At 38.3% G+C, this 26,489-nt stretch overlaps 1 protein-coding gene across 4 annotated transcripts in view; it reads right to left on the minus strand.

Annotated features, from left to right (window-relative positions):
- The window catches only part of adgrl3.1 (adhesion G protein-coupled receptor L3.1), a 184,765-nt gene that overhangs the window by 23,526 nt on the left and 134,750 nt on the right, over positions 1-26,489 (minus strand). For all 4 annotated transcript variants that reach the window (XM_036583065.1, XM_036583064.1, XM_036583063.1 and 1 more), the window contains exons 12-17: positions 18,125-18,247; positions 16,306-16,511; positions 15,155-15,331; positions 8,101-8,310; positions 5,202-5,422; positions 283-349 (exon numbers count right to left, since the gene is read on the minus strand). In XM_036583065.1, coding sequence (XP_036438958.1) covers positions 283-349; positions 5,202-5,422; positions 8,101-8,310; positions 15,155-15,331; positions 16,306-16,511; positions 18,125-18,247 — 1,004 coding nt within the window. The remainder of the gene's footprint in view (positions 1-282; positions 350-5,201; positions 5,423-8,100; positions 8,311-15,154; positions 15,332-16,305; positions 16,512-18,124; positions 18,248-26,489) is intronic.

Raw genomic sequence — 26,489 nt, forward strand, 5'->3', positions numbered from 1 at the left:
TTATCTGCAACCCCCCCCCCCGCGTGTGTGCGTGGGTGGACGTGTGTGTGTGTAAGAGGTGGGGAGGGAAGGAGAGAGAAAGAAATAGACAGAGAGAGAGAGATAGAAAGAGAAAGCAAGCGACAGATTCTTCAAAACCATTATCTGCGGCCCCCCTTGTGAATATGTATGTGCGTGTGTGTGAAAAAGAGAGAGGCTGTGAAACTGGCTTTTTTTTTAAAAAAAAACCCTGTGTGTGTCCATGTGTATATGTGTGTGTATGCATGTCTGTGTTAGGCTCACCATGATGATGAGAGTTGCAGGGCCAATGAAGCTCCAGATGAAGTAAGTGTCTAACCGAAGCCAGCACCTACAAAAAAATAACATGACAGATGAAAAGAAAGACAAATATCAGTGACCAATATATTGCATTTTCAGTATTATTCTAATTAAATGGATAGTTTTTTTTAGAGAAAATTAACAAAGTAGATACATAAACAAATAAATAAATATATAGCATAATGGAGCAACAAATACATAATAGTGAAATAGCAGTGAATACCAACGATTAAATGGGACACAAAATATATCTTTTACTTAATAAATATAGCGATTTAGTTATGTATGTTTTTATGTATTTGAAGAGTTTGCTCCAAAATGCATTACAGACCACTTTCATGATCTACATTGTTGGAAGTGAGTTTTAAACAAAGAAAATATATTGATGTTACATTATAATTAATACTACCTTTATTAGAGAAATAACAAATGATTTCCATTATATTTCAGCTGTTATTGTTTTCAAAAACTCCAACAATCCATGTATATACATAGTAACTGAAACTTTTTTTTAATTGTTTATTTCAATGTTGTGACTGACAACATGAAATAAGCCTGAAAAATTAGAACAGTCACTTTCACCCATTAAACGTTTTGAGGGCATGATGTAGTGAATGCTCTCTTATGATTGGCCTATCATTTTCACACTGTTTATGTCTAACTCGGCAGGCGTGCAGGAGCTAAATGTAATTCTAAAGTGAAGCTAGCTAACGAAATGAAACAGCTATGAGAAATTTAGCTAACTCATTAAACAACACTAGTCATGAACAGAGACCCAACTTCCTAACCAGCTAAAGGTTCTTCTATAATAAACGGCTTGTTATCTGAAGCCAGATCATCAAATCAACAGTTCTTAATAGGGGGATACTTTTATACAATGCAATGTCTGCAGCTAATAATGAGACAAAACTAAAAAAATTCTACTAAAGACTCGAGCCTCAACTCACACCCCAAAGACTCTCACCCCAAAGACTCAACTCACATTAAGTGACTTGTGAACATCTCTAGATGAGTATTTGTATTGAGTACCAAACTTTTTGTTATTGTGACAGCTCCAGTATCAGTAGGCTATTTGCATCCACCCTGACTACTGCAATGCTAATTGTACATGACTATTTGAATTACTCAAATTTAAAGCAATATGATTAATGCTGAGGTTTGTACTGTATGTCTTTACAACTGGTAACTGTCCCACCCATAGATGTAACCTAATATGCACTGTTCAGACATCATGCTCTGACGTCCGTAACACCATTACATCTGTAGAACTTTCCGGAACGCCTCCTAGCTTGTGGCTTGGTCGGAACATAAAGGAGCTGATTGACTGCCTATAACTGAATTATTCAACTCTTCATCTTTGCTTCCCTAAGATCAGCTCTGAAGCCCAGCATGTGCTTTTGTGTGTGTGTGGCCTGATCCACCTGCACAACTAAGCACACAACACCCATTACCCCACAAAAGGCTCCATATGGAAATGAATGCAGGATCCAAATGAGATTGTAAATACTTAATAGTCTCCAACAGGACATACGAATGATGTACACTGGGACACAGCTATGCAGACAGTGCTGCTGAAGTATATTTCATCCATTACCAAGATGACCAAGTTCCTAACAGACAGGGTAGCGCTCAATGACTTCCATTCTCAAGAACATCCAGTAGAGTCTCTATATGAAAACAATATGAGATTTTATTATTTTTTTTAAATACCAGCTGCCCTTTACATGTTGTGAACATTCCAGGACAAATGGACCAATAAAAATTATTATTTTTATTTCATTAGCAGATATTAAAGCAACAGCTTGACCAACAAGCTATCATGACTAAAAATGGAATTGAAGCAAGTAGCCATGAATTAGTATCGCCCATCACATGATGCGACTAAGCTGGGAGGGTGAAGGCAACACCTCTGTATGGTCTAACACACTTGGAGGAGAATGCTAGCTGCCAATTCTATGCACTTGCATTGACTAGCATCGTGCTGAGTGACGGGGGCATCGCTGGGAATCAAATTTGCAATCTCCCAACGACAGGACCAATGCTTAGAACAGTGCTGTCAAAGTGAGTTACAAAGTGAGGATTCAACTAATCAGTTTATTAGCAAGGCCTTGAGTTGAACATGGAGTGTAAAAAGAGGGAAAATAATAATCTTTGCAGAGCTGTGGCCTGGAAGGAACCTAGTTTGGCACTCCTGGCATAGGTGGTTGAGCCACCTTCGGTAAGCTGTATGTTATGCTGAACTTCTATTTAACAACTGATTTCCTCTTATAAAGTTTTAGAGACACATTTTTTATGTCAGCAACAACATATCCACCATAAGTTTAGTGTATCATTTTCTGCATTCTTTCTGGTTCTAAAAACCTGGCCCCAGTGATTAAATGTTTCAGACCTTGTAGATGAGTTGAATCGAGTGTCAGATTAGAGCAGAGGCTTCCCAGTCCTGGTGACCCTAAACTCTGCACATTTTTGTGTCCCTAAGTTGGAATGAACAAAAAGTACCAGAAAAATAGTAGTGCCACATTTAAAAACAAAAAATAATGTTGTATTTTTAATTTAACATTGCCAAAAGTATGCTATTGTACGAAAACATACTGTAATATAAAACTTTTAAAATGAAATGGAGCAAAATGAAAAATAAGATGGTGTGACAAAAAACTGACAATCAGCTTACTGTTACTATGCAGTTTATGCAGTTGCTATCCACCTTATTTTTCATGTGACCACTGTGTTTCGAGACTGGGATTCAGATGGCTGTAATATCCAGTTAGGGAATGGTAGTCAAAGAAAGAGTGCTTACTTTTTTCCCATTTTTTTTGTTACATTAAATGTCTCTGAGCTGTTCTGGGAAAACATGATGTTTGTAGCTGTCACTACAGCCAAGTAAAGATGAAAGTATGGCAAGAACAGCAACATGAAAAGCGTTCAAAGCGCAGAGCTTCAGCAGACATGTGAATGTGGCTACATAATGACTCCTTAAAAAAGTCCAGTTGTTAGTGTTGAAATCTGAGAAATAAAATGCAACCAGATGAAGATTTCCCAGTTGAACATCATTAACAGATTCTGTTTAATGTAATCACACTTTACATTCTCTTTATAACTGGATATATTCCTCACTATTAGCTGTGCAGTTCAATAGAAAGCTAACTGGTGAACAGGCTAATGCTACAATGATAAAAGACAGACTTCAAGTTCACGCCTCAAAGAAGCCTTTAAAGAAGGAGTTACTTAAAAACTGAGACATACAAAGTAAAGAATGTTACTTGCATGCCTGTTATGAGCTTAAACCGTCTGTAATTAAACTACAGCCGACATCAAAATCCAATACAGTGCTGAGCTAGCCCTGCTAGCTTGACACTACCATAGTGATCGTATGAGGAGCATTATTAAAGTGCTGGTTTAATAAAAACAGATTTCTACATTAAAAACTGCTATGTAATTCCACACAGTTTTATGCCTGGACCTGACCCTCAGTGTAAACACAATTTAAATGCTGAAATGAAATAACTATTAGCACGAGTTATTAGCGTAGGCTATAAATAGGATACGTTGACTAAAGTGTTTCTCTCCTGCAGGTCCAGGTGTCTGTTGACAGATCAATTACAAACATCAGCACGCAAGCATTCAAGCCCCTTAACAATAAAGGATATTTATATTTTTATTTATTTCCACATTCCTATCATGTTATAAGCATTTAACATATTGTCTGTTTGCACTTCACTGGAACTTCTATCCATAAGTCACTCAAACCAGTAATGATGATGATACCCATGACAATTAATCACAACATCACTGCCTAGGAACAAATTGCTATATTGCGCACTACTAAGAAAATGTCCTTCTTTCATTCTTTTCTGCTCTTTTTAAAAGAAGCGTGTGACCTATTTATCTTGCCTGGGAAGAGAGACTGCACTAGACTTACCAGACTGACCGCCACTTATTCGTATGCCATATTCAAAATCTCATATTTAAATGATGATTTATGCTGAAATATTGATGTGGAAGCACATCCCTTTAGGGTTTGTCTGGCCACTAAGCGCAGTGACGTCGCCTCAGTGCTCCCCCTTATAAAGATCAGTTTAGATCTTAGGCAGTTTTAGGAGTTTAACCACTTCAGAGATTCTAAGTGGAAAAAAAATTATGATTCACCAAACATCATTCACCCATGCTTTCCTAAGACTAACAGCCTTTGATGTGTGCAGAAGTTTACAGGTAAACAAGAAGTACACTTAATGTGTGGTCAAAGTGTTGGACTAGCCCTGATTAACACACTGTCTGTTTATAAGAAAATTGTGCATTACTGTACAACATACAATGCCTGATTTTTATATTGCCTATTATTAGTTCTGGAATATCTTTTTTATGAATCTTTTATTTAAGAATGTGAAAATGTGAAAGATACAGGTCAACTTTACTTTTTTCTTTTTTGGGATATTTAGTGTGACCATTACTGACCCATGCTATTTGGACTGTGGCCGTCACTGACTTGTGAGATCTTGATTGTGACCATTAATAAACTTTTGACATTTTGAATGTGACCTTTACTGAACCTATGAGATTTTGATTGTGGTCATTATGGAATTCTGAAATTTGTAATGAGATCATTATTGAATTTCAAGATTTAGTGACCCCTTCCGGATTTTGTGAACATGATCATTACTAATGTTGAAATTGGGAATGTAATCATTACTGAATTTAGAGATTTTGAATGTAACCATAAATGAATCTTGAGATTTTTTAACCTGATCATTACAGAATTTTGAAATTTGGAATGTGATCATTATTACATTTTTGAGAATTAGAGCCTGATCATTAGGAAATGTGGAGATTTGTAGTGTGTCCGTCACACAACACCTAAAGGAGATGAACTCTGTGTGTGTACTCACACTCTGTCCGTCCCGTAGCTGCGGTAGTCGACAGCAGCGGACACGGCCACTATAAGGGCAGGTACTCCATAGCCGGTGAGGTAGAAGTATTTAGTGCGTGAGTATTCACTCTCAAAAACCTCCACCAGCATGATGTAAAGCTGCACGCCTTCCAGGAACATCCATGTAAATGCCGCCAAGAAGAAAAAGTGCAGCAGGGCAGCAAACACTGCACACACGATCTAAAACCACACACATACATATAGACAGAGCAAAGACAAATCAATAAACATTTACGATTTATTAATTTTAAGAACATACACCCATGCTCACACACTCTTAGCATATAATCCATGCCTTGATTATGCTTTTAGACCATGTCTTGACTTAAACGAGTTTTCCCAATAGATTTTCCACATTATCTCTCTCTCACTTACTCTCGCTCTCTCTGAGGACGTAGAGAGGTTTCCATTATTAACGGGAGGTCAAAGAGCCACTCCTCTCTGGTAATTAACGACAGCCAGGCGCCATTCTCAACCACTTACGGGATTGAGTGTTTGTGTGTGCGCGCACACAGACATTTTATTTTTGACTTTTTTCAAGTTGATTGAGTATATTTAATTTGACTTGGCTCAATATTCTAAATCTCAAAAACAACAACAAAAAAGTAGCACTTTACATCAACAAAAGCTGGTGTACTACACTGAGAAACATAATGCTGATTCAAATGTATATGAACCATTCTGCCAAATTAGTTAAAACTGCAGTGCCACAGTAAAAAGTGTTCAGATCCCAAACACTTACAAGTATATAATTTATTTAAACCCTAGGCATTCATTGAGAAATAATAAGCTAAGCATATACAAAGTCATCATTGTTTTGAAGTAAATCTCTCCCAAAGTCTTAAAATCAGTGTGTAATCTTAAGATTTGTCACTAATGAAATATATTCTCTGCAATTAAGTAAACTTTTTTTGTGGTTTAATGAAAAATGTTGTGATTTTATGTGTTCAACTGTTCAAAGCTGTCTTTGCTAGTCATGTAATGGCTCACATTTTTAAGTTATGCTTAAAATGAGCTAACACTGTCACTACCAAAACATTCGCTAAAGATTCAGTAGCGTTACAACTGTTTCGTTTGTGACAAAATGGACTAGTTAATAATTTATTTTAAATAAAACAAACATAATTAAGGTTATGGGTTACTCAAAGCAAAAGGATTTAAGTCAAAAGTCCAAGTCAGTTAAAAGTCCGAAATGGGTTTTGAACTCTGGCTCTGAACTAATTTTGGTAGAATGATCCATACATTAGGCATGCACTTACATTCTAGCCACAAAAAATTTTGATCAAAAAAGAAAACAAATTAAACAGGCCTTCAATGAAGTCCCAAAATCTGAGAGTTCATAACTGATTTTAATTGTAATGAAAATGAGACATAGTTTTTGTTCCCTTCTCTTTCCTTTGCTGGTCATCACAGATGCATTCAAACAGTTGGAGCAGCAGCAGATAAACAGTGAACATGTCAGTTATGTGGAACTATTTCATGTATTTTCATCTCAGAAAATTAGTGCTGTTCTGTTGTGCTAGTGTGCAGCCTACCTTCACTGGATTGTTCCCTTAATTCATCTTGAAATGTCAATGCAGAAAATCAACAGAACAGGCTAATTTGTCCAATAAATCTGGGCAATCTAAATTTGCAGCAGACTCTAATATTGTCTGTTTCTGTTATGATATTGTGCAGCATACCAACAATTTTGTGAAAGAAACTTGTTAGGTTTACATTCACACCCGTGAGACTGCAGCAAAGTAAAAAAAAAAAATCAGTCAGCCTGTTAATGTAATATATTTTATTCATGTGGAAATGATGCACACATTTGAAGCAAGTAAGTTAAATTTTTTGTTTCAAATCTTTTTTGTTATTCAAAATACAGCCAGAATATATGCTCACAGTGTGTCTGAAATTAACATTTAACTTGCAAACCCTGTAGCTAATCACTCAAACAGCATGCAGGACCACCCAGTAACTGCTATGCTTGTAAAGCAGCTTAAAAGTTGCAGGGAAATTGAGGAGCTTTCAACAGTCTGCAGACAAAAGAGACAGTTTGATGAAGAGATACTGGTGTAAATAAAGTTCTTTCCAACCAAAAAGTTCTACAGGGGCACTATTCTACTCAGACTCCAAAAATTTCTGATTTAAAATTTAACACATCCTACTGCACATCACAGGCATATTTTGTGCTGCACCTTCTCATACATCTGATCCTGAGAGCTTATCTGTTGGTAAATATTCTTACAGTACATCTTTTATCCCGTGACTCCATCTAGCCACTATGACTAAATCAATTAAAGAAATTTAAAAGTAGTCCAAAAACATACCTTTGAAACTCTTTACTAATTTAAACCCAGTTTTAAGAGATTAAGAAAATTCCCAGTGTAGTAGTCATTATTATTCGTCAGCACATAATTTTACAGTACATCAGATAGCAACATGGGTGACCCTAAAAAATCCTGCTTTGGGTTCCCAAAAGGCTAAAGTCAGCCCTGTTTATAGGCAACAACTTGGACTGTCTAAATATGTGCAGCAAAAGCAGAATAATAATGTATTATTGTGCAGAGAATAAGGTCTCTGCCTATTCACCTGATTCTCAAAACCATTTTTTCCTGTTGTTGCAGCAGGCAGATATGACGCCTGTGCAAAAAGACACCCAATGTAAAATGAACATTTTAGGACATCCTAAAACAGCACCATCAGATATCAAATGGCTTTGGTTTTAGGTTTAAGCGCTCAAACAATTAAACATCAGGCAAAACATCCTCAGACAAAAAAGTTCCTTTCAGCCTGTAGTGTATATCCAAGCAACCAGCCACTTGCCTGAAATTGGTGTGTGTTTTTGTGTGGATGTGTAAACATGTGCTTCTTACCGGCTGGTCGGTGCGGTGGATGCCAGTGAGGAAGAGCGTTTCGGCGATGAAGAGCGAGATGCAGAGGTTCTTGTGGATGGTGTTGCGGTCACTTTGCAGGCCGCGGAAGAAGCAGAAGGTGAAGATACAGATGAGCAGACAGACGAGTGAGAGCAAAATCCCCACCCAGGTGATCAAATCCAGCAGCAGCTTCTGCATCTGATCTGCCTTCTGAGAGAGATAGAGAGAGAGAGAAAGAGAGAGAGAGATCAAGAACAGAGGAGAATAAGGAAGGGAAAAAGAGAGAGGAAGAAAAAGTAGGAGACATGATGATTTTAAGATATGAAGTGTAAACATTCCAATACTTTACACTAATATTGAGATTTAGAGTGTGAGAAATAGATTGAGAAAAAAGAAATAAAGAAAAAAAGAAAGAGGAAGGGAAAGAGTGAAAGAATAAGACTGTCAAATGATTTTCACTAGGCTAGATTTATTTGTAAAGTATCACTACACTGAATTCCAGCACATGCTAGCACTAGAGATGTAAGGATCGATCAGCTATGTCTCAGTATTGATCGCTTTTCAGACCAATTATGTGATCGCCGATCCTGAGAGCTGAGCAGTGACGTAAAATATAGGAGCCATGTTTTGCCTGAGGTGCCAGAATGTAACGCTGCATCGTTTAGGGTGGAACAGTAAAATTCGAACAAGAAACTGGCGAATACAAAGCCAACTTCAGCCTCGTCACATTTAGTTCACTGATGAAAAACATTTTTCCTGAAGTATACTATATGTTTTGCTCCTATGTCACTGAATGAAATTTGCTGTTTGAACTTGTAGACCTGTAATTAACAAGGTTTGCTGTCAAAGTTTGGAGGATTTGTGTCTGTTAAAATGTTAGCATCTAAGTGCTAATCTCAGCTTAGCTTACACTACAGTAGCTTCATGACCTACGGCTTCGGCAGGAACTGAAAATAAAAATAAGATGCAGAACAACAAAAGCAATTGTATGTCAGCCCTTGTAGCCTTCTCGGTACATTTAAAAACCCATTTGTGATTCAGGAGGATGGTTTTATCCTGCTTTGTGGGGTGCATAGGCTCCAGTTATTTCAGTCATCAAGCTATCATGAGGCACCAGAATGTAACTACTGCAACATTTAAGATGGAACAGGAGCTAAAAGACACTAAAGGGATGAGGATTTGTCTCCTTTTCTGCTTCACAGGTAACATTAGATAGATGGATGGATGGACAGATGGACGGACGGACGGACGGACGGACAGACAGACAGATAGATAGAACTTTATTGATCCCGAAGGGAAATTGCAGTGTTTCAGTAGCAAGACATATAATTGCACATAAACTTACATATACTATGCAGAAAATAAAAAAATAGAAATAAACCTAGACATAAGTTAAAGTACAAAAGAAATAAAATAAAAGTATATCTATTTGCATATTTACATGGCATATGAGACAGATTTGTTGTATTTACATGATAGCAGGCACTAAGTGGTATGAGGTAAACTAAAAGCACAATGAGTATAGACATAACTAACTCAGAGTTGCATCAATATTACAGTGTAAAGTGCATAGTGAAAGTGTCATTACAGTAGTAGTTATGATATATTGCGCAGGGTGTATTAATCGGAGAGGAGATACAGTGATATGGTTCAGCACAGTTCAGACAGCAGGAGATCAGTACCATCTCTGCAGTAAGGAGACTCGTTGTAGAGCCTTATAGCAGTGGGTAAGAAAGATCTCACACAGCGCTCTTTAACGCAGCGCAGTTGTAACAGCTGGCCACTGAATGTGCTTCTCTATTTATCCAGTGTAGCATGCAGAGGGTGTGAGGTGTTCTCCAGAATGGCTAACAGCTTGTTGAGGGTCCTCTGTTCTGCCACAACCTCCAAAGAGTCCAGCTTGACTCCTACAACAGAGCCAGCCTTCCTAATAGGCTTATTTATTTGCTGTTTAACAGAATCAATGGGTCAGTATTGTTTTGTCCTGTTTGCTTACGTTTGTGGCTAGCTTCGCAATAGCAACTGTAGTGACAATTTGCTAACCCACAAACAAGCCAACATTAGTTATATTTCTTGCTGTGCAGTTGTTTGCTCTAATGTTATATCATGGCATGTCTGTACAACGTTTGCAAAGACTTTTATGGTCACGAAGATCTAAAAAAGTGTTGTTTGCCTTGGCAATACACGTCCATGAATTTTGGGGGAAGAGCTTCTGAAGAAGCACTGAAGGGAGGGGTCTATTTGTTTTGCTATTGGGCTTAAAGACTTTATGGGCCAACATTGGGCTTAATGGAATTCTTTGTAGGTTAGTAATGTTACTGGGCTAACCTCCATTGTAGAATAGCACAAGGTAAAATTTCTATGTGGGCTAGCTCTAGACTAGATTTTTGTAGGCCCGAACAGGTTAAACTTCTTTGCGGTCTTAATTCCTTTGTAAGTTAACACTAGGCAAAGTTTTTGTAGGCTAAATTCCTTTGTGAGCTAGCTAGGCAAAACCCATTTGTAGGCTAGAAATAGCTAAATGTTTTTTTTTGGCTAGTATTTGGACAAATTTCTCTGTGGACTAGTACTAGGCTAAATTCATTTTGAAAGACAGTAGTCTTAATTCCTTTGTGAATTAGCACTAGTCTAAATTCTTTGTGGGCTCATACTACTCTAAACGCCTTTGTGAGCTAGCATTAGGCTGAACTGTTTTGTAGGCTAGAACTACGATAGTTTCCTTGTGAGCTAGCACAAGGGCAGGCTCCATTGTAGGCTAGAAATTCGCTGAATTCTATTGTAGTCTAGCAGTAGTACAGTTTCCTGTATGGTCTAGTACTACGCTAAATTCCTGTAGCTACCTAGAGGCTTTAGCTAAAGGCTAAATTCTTTTGTAGGCTAGCACTAGGCTAATTTCGCATTCCAAATTAGTTCATGTGTTCAAGTGTATCTCTGTAGGAAGAGACATTTAGTGTACTCCTCAGCCTTAAAAAGCATGAAGCAGCCAGCCCAGCTTGAGCCTGTCCAACTACACAGAGCAGAAACAATGCGCTACATTTGTCAGCAGCCATACTGCCTTCAAGTGTTAGAATAACAAATTAATTTCATCTGCAGAATTAGAAACATATGCAGTAGAGCATGGAAAACACTCACTGTTCACTCGCTGAGGCCGAGCACACGCCCACACCAACACACACGCAAGCTTTTATTAATCATTCATACACATCTACAACATCCATTAACAAAGCCTCGGGGGTGTGGGTGAGGGCCGCTGACGTGTGTGTGTGTGTGTGTGAGGTCAGCCCTGCCCTCGGCGCACACCATATACATTTTTTGTATATACTGACCTTTGTGCCTTTGTGTCATGTGCATAAAAATATTCAGCACCCAGCTCAGAGGCAGAAATGCTGTAACATGTGCAAGGTCTCCCCATCTGTACAGAGTGTGTGAGCCACATGTGGGGTCATCCTTCAGTGTGAGTGTGTGAGCGTGTGTGCGTTTTCATTGTGGCTCTATTCATCAACTACTTGGCTGACAAATTTTACCCTTAGCATATGAGTGATTGATGTGAGGATATGTGTGGAAGCGAAGAGCTAGATATAGTGAACCATAACCTCTGTAATGTAACATACATTACGAGCTGGGAACAGTTCAATGGCTTCAAGAAACCTGACACATACTTCCCCTCTCTCTTTCTCTCTCTCTCTCTCTCTCGCTCGCGCTTTCTCTCTCTCGCGCTCTCTCTCTTGGATGATGTATGGTGCTTCACAAATATTTGTGAGTGCTACTGAAGTGGCCTGGCCAAATGCACTACAGTGGAATGTCATTCCAAACCTGTTCTAAAGCTTCCATTGAACCATTCAACTCCACAGCACATTTTTATACTGTACAGTCAGGAACATAAATATTTGGATGTTGACAAACTTATTTTAGCGGTCCTCCACAGCATATTGGAGTCGACATTATGTAATGAATATGAGCTCAAAGTGCAGACTTTCAGCATTAATTTGACGGTGTTTACATCCACATTAGGTGAACAGTGTAGGAATTACAACCATTTTCCATACACCCTACTCTCCATTTAAGGGGCTCAAAATTAATTGGACAAACTAACAAATAAATTACTTGATTGCAAATATTTCAGAACTGTACAGAATTTTTTAAATGTATTCTTGGAAACTCTTATCTAGTCTGTCTGTTTTTGAGATGAAGTTTCCTCTTGATTGTTCACTCTCTTGATTGTTGATGCAGATATGCCTACCACCTGGAGGGTGTTCTTGACCTAGCCAATTTTATTTTTTTTTAAAGAATGTATCAAATAGTTGATTTGGCCACACAACGTTTTTGACATTTCTCTGATGTGTTTATTTTGATTTTTCAGTCCAATGATGGTTTGCTTCACTGGAATTAACTCCAGACCTTCCATCTGCTTATTTTTAAGTGAAATAATGACGGGCTAAAACATCTGGTCATGAAACAGCTGAGTAGCCAATTGTCAAATTATTTTTGTGACCCTTAAAATGGAGGCTATGTATGAAAAGGGTTCACCAGACCTGGATGTAAATACTCTCAGATTGAAAGTCAGCTGAATGTCTGCATGTCTTTCTCATATTCATTTTTTAACCGTTATAGTATTATTCTGTACTTACTATTGAAATTTTGTATTGAATGAAGCACAATTTTTCAAAAGTCTGTAGTACTGAAGTTGTTCAGCACCACTGAAGTACTGGATTTCAGTACCCATCCCTAGGTAAACTAGGTAGTCACAGTAGACTTAACCAGACAGCTGGTAACCCTCAGGACCTTCTAGGCCTTCAGAAATGGTCTAATGTTTCCTGGGAACTACAAAATACATCTTGTAATTTCCAGGTCATTGGAATGTTAATATGTCAGTTTATGTTAAGATGCCATGTTAAACATTAGGAACTTTCCCCCACTAATATTAATCAGTGAACTCTCTCCTCCTCCTTGTGCACAAGTGTTAGCTTCCCGCTAACACACTGTTAGAATCGGGCAAGTCAGAGACATCTATAGAGATGCTAGCAGAAATTAGCAATATCACAGAGGTCTTTTTTTTCTCTGACCTTTATAGCCCAACTGAAGGCTTAGCTCCAACAGTCATGGTTCACCACTGCCAACAGATGACAGGTGCTTAGAAACAGTGTTCAGGTCTTAATATGCCAGATAAATACTTGTGGTAAAACACTACAAATATTAAAAATGTGATACCAGATAAAACCGATAATTGGCCATTGCCTGCCCTTTGCCTTCCAAATGAAAATGAAGCTGTGGTTGTGCTGGCTGTGAAAACATGGTATAGACTACTGCTATAACTGGAATCCAACAGTGAGACCAACAGTGAATGAGTCATTTCCCCAAGAATCCAACATACCAATCCAAAATCTCAGTTACTGTTTTATTTGTTGCAGGAAAATAAAGAGCAGTTACTGAAAGTTCAAAATGACCAAAGTCATCCACCAATGAAAAAAATGGAAGCATTTCCAATTCCTACTTCTTTTTAGCCCTGTATCCCTTCCCAGCAGGACATTCAGTCTAATCCTCCAAACCAGGATTATCAAATGAGTTCAGAAAAGAAGAGGCCATCTCTCCACAGCACAGAAACGCAGCTGAAACTGTAAACCACTAAATTTTCAGCTTTCAGGCATTGCTAATCACCCAAATATCAAACCTTCTGAAATTCACCAGAAGGCATAAACTAATGGGGTCTAAGCTTCTGTTCACTGCAAGCACAGTTCTGATGCTCATCCCTTCTTGGAGTGCTGCACGAGGACTGCAAAATATTTATGAAACAATAAATAATGGAACCGGCCATAAAATCTCCTATCTAATCAGTTGAAGGCCAGAATGGGAAAATTGTTTTCATTATGTACATGCTTGTGTGTGTAGAAAACTTTGGAATCACCTGTCATATAAATAATTGCTGTTATTTTGTTCAACAACAACTTAAATAATGTAGATCAAAATATTGAGTGCGTTTACATGCATTAAATAATCCGATAACTGCAGAAAATCAAAAAACTCTTGGTATACATGAGTCAGGCACTAACCATATTTCGATTCTGCAACCAGCCAATGAACTCACAGAAGAAGACATGATGTAAATGTAATGTAAAACTTAAACTTCATGCCGTGGCTTTTTTAAAAAACATCGCACATTGTCCGAAAGATATATACAAACATTGTCCGAAAACATATACATGTATCATCTAGAAGATGAAAAATATCAAATCCTTCATTTTGTCAAACATGTAGTTGGTTTCAGTGTCGCTCCAAAAGTGTTTTGCTGCCATCTTGCGGCAAGGCTGCTAGCTTTTTTTTGTTACCGCGGTCTGTTTCGCACATGCGCAGACTGGAAAAACCGAAAAAAATCAGAGTACAAGTATACATGCACTAAGAAATATGATTATTGAGCTAAAATATAGCTCTCTTTATTGAATATCTTAAAATCGGGTTTCTAGACCTTACTCTGATCTAAGAAATGCATGTAAACACTCATTGAAAACTAGACATTAAGGGTACTGCATTAGCTATCTGGCTTTTTGCAGACATTGGCCAGTAGGAAAAAAAAAACATCTCAAACAACCCACTCTAAAGAATCCAGCCAGAGTTTTATAGCTTTTTTTTTAAAGTACCTCCCACCTTTAAGATGCATTATCGGGGGGGTTTCCTAGGTTTAAAACCAGATAATCTGTAGAGGCTCCTGCAGCACCACTGTAGGATGTGAGTAGGCATGTTTACAACAGATGTAGCAATGGTTAAATTTTTCACTTCGGCCAGAGTGCCTCTTTGAATGATGACAAATGATACACTGTACTACTTGTAGTAACTTCTTGTCAAGTCATTTGCCTCAAGATTTGACCACTACTTCTGGAAATCACTTTGTGGATACTAATTTCATTAAAACATTCTTAGTGTTATACAGCTTTTCAAAATATTTCGGCATCATCTCCATCTCCAAGTCAAGTTATTTGAGTTGTAGATTAATATCAAATTGGAATTATGTATGTGGTATTATTGAAAAATGTAACTGGAATGTATGTGTGCGTGTGGTCACCTTGACCTCCACGTGGGCCATGAGCACAGCAAAATTGGTGAGGTGTGTGCAGGAGCAGGAGGTGTGAGTGCGATTGGTCCTGAGCAGCCTGCAGTCCTGTGTGGACCAGAAGCCTGTCATGGTCCGCTTGGAGTAGCTCCAGAACGAACAGTTGGGGTTGAAGTTCTCCTCCGACTGCTGCAAAGTCCAAACACATGGCAGTGAGCAATCAATGCACACAACAGATATACTAGAAACCAAAAGCTTGGAAACAGCGCTAAGAGGGATTCACGCTGAGTGCTGCTACTTGCTGCGTGTCTCCCGGTTGCTAAGCAAGCTTAGCCAAGCATCGTTTGAAAGCTTGAAAAAGAAAGCTTGAGCACTTGCGCTTTCAGAAAATGATCTACTATGAAATCTGCATAAATGTAAAGGTCATTACATTTTGATGGAAGATTACAGAATTTAGTATTTTAAATGGCATGGTGTAATAAACCATGCCTAATATGACCAGGTACATGTTCATGTACAAGATGAAAAAACATGATTTCAGGTTGACTTTAATCCTCCTCTTTTACTCCTGTCGCTGAAGGCCTGAGTTTTCTTTGATCTGATTGGTCAGCACAGACATAGTGCTTCAAAGACTTTTTTTTACTCAGGGAGCGCTCTATACAAAACACTCTCACCCACTAAACTGTACCAAAATAAACAAGAACATTTTCATTTTTCCACAGCTAACAAAGGGTAATTTGTTTGTTAACATAGAAAAACAGTGTACGGCTACATGGTAAAAAATAGGTGATTCTTTCCTACAGTTTGAACAAAATGTTTCCATTTCATCACTCCACTGAAATTTCTCACTATTCTCAAGCAAGCATTGCAGCAATTTTAATATTTGACCAATACATAAATTTAATTAAAGCACATGATAGACAGATAAACAGCTACCTAATGTTAGCCAACAACTTCTGGTTACCTATAATGATGAACACTGAATATTAGTAGCAGAATAAAGGACCAGTATTTCAAATTGCTTTATAAAATATAACTGATTATTTGGTTTTGTCTTTGTAAATTTAATACATTTAATAAATGATTTACCTCTAGTAATCTGTTTTGCCTTGAATAAAAACTGTTAGAACTGTTGGAAAATGTTAGCTAGTGTGTTGTACTACCTGTAGGTGTCTGACGGTGAATACCACGGGTTCAGACAGGTAGACCTTGTTGCTGTCTTTGTTAATGGCTGCTGTTATAACAGGTGAGTTGACGATGAGGGAGTGGTTTGGATAAGCAGCTTCACTGCCCAATCGCACACTGGCGTTCTCTGTGGACAGATACTGGCCCAGGTTCTTGTAGAGCACCAGAGCCATGCGGATCTCACCTGAAGAGCACACAATGAGAAAAAAATCAAAAGGACAGAAAGGTTCTCTGACATTCTCTAGTTCACTTCTGACTGTAATAAATTCAAAACATTTCAGGTTAATCAAAGACATGAATGAATGTAATGTAGGGTAAGGTATTTTTGTGCTCTTTGCTTAAACTTTTATTCAACAGCAATGAAGCTCAGACTCACATGTTATTACTATGTTTGCACCCACATCTGCTTTAGAGTTAAGAACCTTCTACAAATTACCGTAAGAAAGTGTTGCTATTTTCGCTACTACTATTATTATCTATTATTATAAGCTAACATCACTGACAAAGTGTCCATATTACTATATGTACTTAGAAAGATGCTACTTCTACTACTACTACTAATGATAATAATATCAACATTTTATCTTCCAGTAATTATTAGGCGATCGATAACACTGAAGCGAACACAAGATCAAGCACTAGTGTGTGAGCTGAAGCTTAATCTATCTAATAAAAGAACACAATAAAAAACACATTTACAAATTATTAATTCTCTAAATGGTGTGGTTGTAGTATACTGTCATTTTTAATTTGGCCACAAAAGTAATTAATCTAGCAATAGAATTGAGTTGCGAATGTATCTGCAGCTGCTTGGATTAGCCTGATTATATGAGAGCTGAGACATGACAGTGCCCCGAGATCCAAAGCCATTTCATTCAGTGTGTGAAGCTTGACACTGTGGTCTGAGGATGTGCTGATATGTACACTATAAACAGCATAGCTCACCAGATTTGTTTGTAGAACAATCTCAACATGTTCAAAAGTTAAGTTCACATGTAGGAATCTTGTCATGCTATAGTTTTGCATGAAATAAATCAACTATGTTTTTTAAATTTTCAGTACATGAGCTGTAATTAGCATGATAAACAACTACTGCTAATTTTTGATAGTTGATACTCATCTAACAATCACGTAGCCTACTTTATAATGTAGCTTACATAGCAGCACTGCTGAAGGGACCCAGCACACATTCAGTCATCTATCTGCTGAGCGTGTTAGCCTATCAGAGCAAGATATATTAACTATTAAATGCAGCTTAATCGGACTCTTATAACTGACTGGTAGCTACTCCAGTGTCAGATGTTCACTATAAGCATAATTGATGCTTTATTGATGATGGCTGACTGTATCACTTTCCATAACTGGAGTCAGAAAGGTGGCAATGCTTGATTCTAGGATGGCACTGGCCACCCCTTGGTTACTCGCTTTGTACTCTTCATATGTGACTTTTCTGTAAGGGTAATCTGAAATAGATATAAGTAGATGTTTCTCAGACTGGATGATATACTGATGTCTAGAGGAAAACTAGGGCTTCACATTGGCAGCTACTCTTTTTATATCTGCCAGAAACTTTTTATTTTATTTTATAGGTAACAGCATGTCATACATTGTGAACTCCTCTTGAGAAGAAGAATCTCACAAATTTGCTTAAGATGTAAGGAAAGTACAGAATGGGAGGAATGGGTAGATTTAGCTAAATATGGAAAAACAGATAGGAAGAGAGCAACATGAGAATCCAAGGGGTAGCATCATGGACATAAAAGGGGACAGACAGTTCGACACAGGCAGGCGGAGTACCGTTGCGGCCGTGCTGTTTGAGAGTGTTCGCCGAGAGATGAATGGAGTTGCCGGAAGATTCCGACTGAGGGAAAGTCAGGTCCTCCAGGTCACCATCTGTGCTCAGTCGCGCCACCTCCAGTTCTGCAATGACAACACACACCCAAAATAAGACAATGCCCCCTATTGCAGAAGAAGGGAATTACCACTTGAACAATGTAACCCTTTAGGACTGCCCAGTGTATGCACATTTTATTATTTTGCTCTATAGTACTTGGGATGGATAGTTTTCACCAAGGAGGAAACAGAAACAGAACACTGACGTTGTGAACTGGGCATTGTAGTTTATTAGCTAGCTGGTATCCACCAGTTTTGGCCTTTTTTACTGGTGTTTTGACCTACAAAGCAGAAAAAACTATTTAACTGTTATCTGTACATGTTCAAAATTCACTTCACCATTACTATTTATTATATTTGTAAAATTATCTGATTGCTTTCCATAGTTTGACTGTTTACCTCCATCCTCCACTATGATGAAAACAGCATCTAAAATTTCTATTAGTCCATTATCTACTTCCAAGGGCATTAATTTGGTGCCTACTGGTGGGAAACTTGAAACAAGTGTTTTTCCACTGGCCAGTGTGGCATGGCACAGCACCATCACCAGTCCTAACTCAGAACTCTCCACACCTAGGTTGAGTTGAGTTACAGCGATTGTGTGATGTGTTAACTTATTTTCATGTACATCAACAAAACATGTAAATTGACACCCCCTAAACATTTGCACACAATGGGGGTGTAGAGTTAAAGAGCTTATGGAAAGAACAGACATGCAAAACGCAGCCTGAATAAACATATTTACAGCCACACATGTAAAGACTCAAACATATAAATATTTCAATAGTGCATAAAGATGTAAATCTACATGCTTTGGTCTGACGATTTCAAAACAGGTGATTTACAGGTTTAGTCAGACGTATGGTGAAATGGACACCTGTGGCTGTTCTACCAGCATTATAAAATACAGCACAGGACATAAATGTGTGTGTGTTTATGTGCGTGTGTGTGTGTGTGTGTGTGTGTGTGTGTATGTGTCATATACTAGGTTCCCTGTGGGAGGATGATGAGTTAGAGAAGAATTACAGAGTTCTGCACCTTTAAATCATTTCTGTATATGTGAGTGTGGGTGCCAAATTAAATTTATCTTCCTCATACAGTACCTGCGGCTCCTAGCCAGGCTACGAGCAGCAGAGTATCATTATGTAATTGTCCTTGTACAGGTTGGTAATATGAGTTTGTAATCTGCGTGTCTGTGCAGATTTTCCTTGAACCACAGGCTGCTACAGTGTCTTAGATCAGATAAAATCAATTACTGAAGACTAATTGCTTTTTTAGCCTCTTTCTGATCTCAGAAGCACGTCAGTATTTCACAAACGGTTGGGTTACGCTTACATAATGTCTACGTAAGGAGGTTTGTGATCATTATATTGTGCCTGATCCTTCTGCGGTCATTCAGGCTCGATTGCAGTGACAGCTGAATAGCTTCTCTCTAATGGACTTACAGAGCATCCATATTTCTAGCTAAGGCTGCCCCATCCAAGTCGACTAATCAGTTGTAGCATTCTTGGTCAGCTAAGATCCTGTCAGTTAAATAACAGCATGACAAACCCTTGTTTAGTGATGAATGGACCAAAAACGAACCGCAAAAATGCCTCTTGTGACATAATATACGTGTTAATTAAGTTTAAGCTTGACAACTGCCGCAAATGATGTCAAAATGGAGACCTCTCCTATTGACTCTCATACGCAGTACATGCAGACTGGTACAGCCAGGGTAGCAATCACCTGAAATACCATACCTACTAGTAACACATTTGCTCATTTACCATAGCAATCACTGTTTAAACAATGAAAATACCCAATCCCAAAAAACAACCACAAACACATCATAAACAACCCACTACTTCAACCTTCAACCATTTAGTACTACATAAACGCACTTAAGTTAAAAACAGTCTACAAATGCATTTCCAACATTATTTGCTGGCTTTGTCAAGTCAACTTACTGTTCATTCACTGCAAACTTCTCCTTTTTTAAGTAGTTTTTCATTAAATAAAGCTGAGAAAAACAGCACAAGGCAAACAGGAATACTGCACTGTTTTATAAAGTAAAATGAAAGATTATACGTGACTGTCTGTGCTTTATACCAAAGTCAAATGGACATCATCTTCAAGACCCCTGACCAAAAATAATTATAAACAGAGGCTCTAAAAACTCACTTGATCATTTGTGCTTTATTGGTTAAATGGCTTGAACTGGCTTACAGCGTTTTAGATTGGTGTGCTTAGACTGTGTGATGTAATTTGTATACACTCCTTTAGGTCTCTGCACAGAAAATCAACATGAGTTTATAAATGCATTTCAGTTTTTAAAGGCCTGATTGTTTTAGTTATCAATAATGACAATTTACACATACTAACATTTTTGCACCGATTATTCTTAACCTACTGATGAAAGAAATCACAAGAATAAAACAGTTTGCTCCCAGATCAGTTTGTTGTTGTAGAATCTGGCGATATGGAAAATCATAAATGCCTGATTCAAATATCTTCAGTAAAATGCTGCAAATCTTAGTTCTGACAATAAAAATAAAATACTTACTAAAATGTCTATAGGTTGGCTGAATAACAAACGATAAATTGCTGCTTGCATTCTTCTTTAGATTTCTCTTCTGGTGAGCCCCGGCTGATCCCTTCCTTATATGAAAAATTCTACCAGATCTACAAGCTCTCAAATCTAGAAGATAAATGAGTTTGCATGTATGTGGTTTGAATGTAATCCTGCTGGTAAACAACTTGTTTTTTGCACCAGTAATCTGATTAGTGTCTTTTTTTGCTGTAACTATAACAGAATATAGTTACCTTTTTTGTATCCTAAATACATAATGCTGTTACATGTAGTATTTTATTACCCAACACTGACTATTTACTAGCTATTTTCTGGAAGATGGGGGCCATTTTAAGAAGAAAATTAGACCTTTTGGTTCAGGTGAGGACAGTATTAAGCCTAACTGTCTTAAAGCATGGAATGTTATAGATTTCCAGTAATGCTGGTCTGGTGAAACTATCACTCTAATGAACAAGTCATATAAGAAGAGAAGTTCTGAGGCATGGTGGGGAAATCGGCCCCCCCAACACACACACAAACCCCCATGCAGACTCATACGGTGCCTCAAGGAATGAACTCACACACCCCTGGGGTAATGATCAGAGGAATAGTGTGTGTGTGAGAGAGAAAGAGAGAGAGAGAGAGAGAGAGAGAGAGAGAGATCCTGTGAGGAACAGAGCAGCCCAGTTATATAAAAAAACACTTCCAGCTCTGCAACGCAGACACACTGCCTTCAAAGCAGACACACACACACACATACACACACACAGACACAGAGAGAGACAAAGGCAGCAGGGCTGCTCACGCTGTGCCTAACCTAATTAGCTGGATATAGTCTTTACAAACACTCTGTATATGGAGCATAACACAAACCAAGCCTCTCTCTCTCTCTCTCTCTCGTCACTCTCTCTCTCTCTCTCTCTCTCTCTCACACACACACACACACACACACACACACACAGCAGATGAGATTAATGTACAAAACTTAAAAGTTGTTTTGATCCCACTGCTGTGACTATGCTCTTATCCCCTTTAAAAGAGATTATATTTATATTTAGAGCTCATCTTTGTCGTATAAGTAAGACAATATCTGTGTTCTGTCATGAAAAAAGGACCATTTTCAACATTTTTTCATTGCAAACTCACATCTTTCTTTTTTTCACCTAAAGATTCATTTACTGGAAGCAGCTTGAAGCGACGACATGAGAGATGCAGAAAGAGAGAGAGAGAAAGAGAAAGAGAGAGAGAGAGAGGGACAGAGAGAGAGGGAGGAAGTAGCAGCAGCTCATTTGCATAAACGGATAATGGGGAGAGATTTGGACTGCAAGATTAGCTTTCGGGTAAGATTTGAGATTTAAGATCTAAAACCAAGAACAAAAATTCATCCTTTTATTTTTCCCCCACTCTTACCAGAGGGCTTATATATGCAAAAATAAAAAACAGATTTCAGATAGATTAGAAACAACTGTCTAAGAAGTCCAATGGATTCCTGGCTCCAATAAGACTTTCTTCTGCCAGTTTGCATCACAAAACCATTAATTACATACATTGCAGTATCATTTATTACATCACAATAACATTACCAGAGCTCACCAGCAACTTTATGAGCTCAATGTACCTTATAGCTGTACTACAACATGGATCATTCCTACAAATTGGTTCAAAGTCGGAGTTCAAAACCCATTTCGGAATTTTAACTACTTGGACTTCAGACTAAAATAATTTTCTGTCTCAATTCTGTTCATTTTATTAAAAACAACCAGTTGAACATTTCATTTGATCACTACCAAAAATAACATAAAAATGTTAATACACATAAAAAAAAAATTCAGCAATGCTAGCCAGTACATGACCAGCAAATACAGCTTTGAAAAGCTGTACACACACAAAATCATAAAATTTTCATTCAAATACCAAAAAAGTTTCATTAATTGCAGAAAAAATGTATTGTTTCACAGGTGACAATTCTTAAGGCTACACTTTAATTTTCAGATTTTGTGACACATTTAATTCAAAACAATGGAATCTAACTGCTCACCATGTGGCCATGACAGGGACGCAGTCTTACCACCTGGGGGGTGGGGGGGGTAGCTATTATAATCCTACTTTAATGTGTCAATTTATTTCTACAGTTTAAGTGAACTGCTAGCTGTTACGTTCTCGTAAATGAAATCACTCGCATATAGCAGGATCCTGGCCAACACAAATAGGAAGCAGTGTCTACCCACGCTACAAACAATGCTGTAATATACTTTCATAACAAGCACCATAAACAATTTTAGGAAAGCTTAAATAAACTACTTGCTCAGAGTTTTGGCTGGTAGAGCAGGCACTTTATGTGAGGCAAAGGAATGTGACTAGCTGGTATATATATATTGCCAGGTCTGGCACCTACGCCAATTTAGACACCCCCTAACTCGAATGGACACGAAGAAAATGGCAAAAAAAATGAAAAAAGTCATTTTAAAAATCTCTCAATAGAAAATACCAACATCATTCTTTCTCTGTCAGTACATTGTAAAAACATCACAAAAGCTACAGATAACAGTTAAAAGAAAATAATGAAAATGAGTAGATAGGCGCTTTAATGATACTTTCAACTGTATTCAAGTGAATTAGCAGTACTTTCACTCAATTATGGATTTTCATATGTGGAATTATATGCCAGTGAGTTCATGTAATTAACGGTGCCCAAGGTTTTTAGGGTGCTGGACCTGAATTGATGCTAGCTTGTGCTAATAACCGAACTGCCAGTGATCAACCCTCAAGGCCGAATGATTAAAGGAGACATTTCTATACAAAAAAAGAGTGATGAAATTCATGAAGAAGAAAGAAAAGAAAGAAAAGAAAGGAGTGGAGGGAGCAGGGCCAGGAGGGCTATCCCTTCGAGAGCTGTTTCCCTTTAACGAGATGCATGTGGACTGCATCCTTGAGTTGCAGAATGGCGGTTAAATTGTTTGCCAGGAACGATAAATTTCCTCTTGTGCACTGCGGAAGCATTGGAGAAGAAGGGAGCCTCCCTGAACCCCCAACCCCTCTCCTTCTCCACCATTCTCTCGCTCCTTTGCACTCCTTTTCCACTTTCCTCCTCTTTGTATTAACAGAATCAGTCAAAAGGTTGGATAATAATGCCTTATTTTTGCTTTTTTCTGCATTTTTGAATGGTAACCAAATAGATTACAATCTATTACTTATCACGACTTTTTGCTGTTTCCAGAATAACTGAAATATCATGCCATTCCAGTACATGCAATACAAACGATAAAATGAGAGGCGATTTCATGGTATAGGAATATGTAGTCACCAATAAAAATACTCAAAAATCAAAACTTTATGTTAAAAAACAACAATCTGCTCAATTTTAAATTCTTCAAAGTAGCCCCTCTTTATGATAAAGCAGCTTTGCACTTGAACAAGACACATATGCTGAGACCTTGATGGCTGCTGAAAACTACTATTCCTGGGACAAATGTTTAAGCAGCACAGAGAATTGGAAAAATCTAATTCAGCACTAGGTAGTTACATAGAGTTTAAAAAGTCTATTATACAGTGTACAAACCAACGAGCCAAAACATTATGCCTACTATACTGTTGGACTTACAGCTCTGACATGCCGAGGAATGGACTCTACAAGACCTCTGAACGTGCCTGCAGGATCTGCCACCAAGACTTGAGCAGCAGATACTTTATGTCCTGTAAGTTGCAAGGTGGAGCCACCACAGATCATACCTGTTCCAGCACATCTCACAGATGCTCTACTGGACTGAGATCTGGGGAATTTGGAGGCCAGGATAACACCTTCAATTGTTTGCCATGTTCCTAAAACCAATCCTGAACAATGTGTGCAACGTGGTAGGATGCATTATCCTGCTGACAGCGGCCACTGCCACTGGGGAATACTACTGACATGAGGGGGTGTACTTTGTCCTGATGTTTAGGCAGGTGTCACGTTTCAAAGTGACGACCATATGAATGCTTGGACCCGGCAAAACATTGCCCCTGCACCAGCTTGTCTTCTTCCCACAGTGCATCCTTCCACACAGCCATCAATTCTCCAGGTAACGACGCACACGCACCCAGCTGTTCACAAGATGTACAACAAAACAGACTCATCAGATCATGCAACCTTCTTCCATTGCTTCCATTGGGGTTAGCATGGGACTGTCTGCAGCTACGCAGGCCCTTATGCAGCACGGTGCATTGCACTGTATGTTGTGAAACTCCCATAACCATTCTATCAGTATAGACTAGACAGGATAGCCTTTGTTGCCCTTGCACATCAGTGAGCCTTGGATGCCCAACACCATGTCGCCGGTTCATGGTTTGTCCCTCCTCGGACCACTGTCGATAGGTACTCATCAAAGCGGACAAGAAGCAGCCGCCAAGCCTTGCCATTTTAGATGCTCCAAGCCAGTCATCTGGCCATACTGATATGGCCTTTGTAAAAGTCGCTCAGGTCTTTATGCCTGTCCATTTCTCCCACATCCAACCCATCAACTACAAGAACCAACTGCTTGCTTACCATCTAATATATCCCAGACCTTGACAAGCGCCGTTGTTATGAGATCTGTAAGTGGTCAAAATGTTTGCCTCATCAGTGTACCTGTTTATTATCAAAAAACAAAACTGAATCTGGGCTGTAAAACAAAGTAATTGGTTTTACTGTGGTTTATTTAGAGATTTGTCAGTGAAATTTAGTTAAAATGTCTTGGAACTTTCCATGATGATACACAAAATCCACCTAGGGCTCTGAAATTAGTACCTCACTCTGACCTGTCCAAACATAGAACTGCAGGACTGTAAAAAAGTGTTACCACATAAACTTTTTAAATTAAAAAGATTTTCTGATGATGAAAAATATACATTTGGTCAGGCATGATTTATCTTTTCACTGGTGCTGTATGTGTCTGATATTGTTCTCTCTGCCCATTTCTTGGTTTTGAGTGCTGCCTTTTAAAAGCTCCTTCTTCACTGTCAATCTTCTTAGCAGGCTTGTCCTTGCTGTCTTTTCCTGTTATGCTCCTCATGTTCGTTTATCATGTCCTCCACTCTCTCTCTCTTTCTCTCTCTCTCTCTCTCTCTCTCTCACACTCAATGTCCATCCCAATTTGGTCTGTCATGTTCTCCATGTGTGGGCTTTCCTACTTTCCTTCCATTTATTTTCTTTCCTTTTTCTGCCTCTAACATGAAAAACCTAAATGTACACAACTGTCACCTTACCTCAAATGTTTGGGGTCTGAAGTTTGCACTGGAGCGATGAGGCTAATGTAGCAAACAAATAATGGAAGCTTAGACCACATTAATTGCAACTGTATAGTGCAAAATGTAAGTCTAAAGTAATCGCCAATAAACTTGCTTATGTAATTTCTGACACTACATGATATAGTGTTCATTACAAAACCAAATCAAGTTCAATCTTCAGGATGGCTGCCATTATTTTAGAATTTGTGTGTCAGGAACTATACACAAATTTACTTGACTGCACTCACAAACATTTTTTTTAACAGTTAAGTCTTTTTGGATGGTTTACTATGATTCTTTAGACCATAGCACAGAGTTTACATTTTTCCACTGAAAAACACGGGCTCTCAGTACAATTAAAAGAAAAAAAAACCAATTTCACATGATGTACAACAAAACAGACTCTTCAGATCATGCAACCTTTTTCTATTGCTCCAAAGTCCAGTTCTGACACATGCCTGCCCAATGTCAGAGCTT

This window comes from Colossoma macropomum, unplaced genomic scaffold, assembly GCF_904425465.1.
Source record: "Colossoma macropomum unplaced genomic scaffold, Colossoma_macropomum, whole genome shotgun sequence".
Taxonomy (NCBI): Eukaryota; Metazoa; Chordata; class Actinopteri; order Characiformes; family Serrasalmidae; genus Colossoma; species Colossoma macropomum.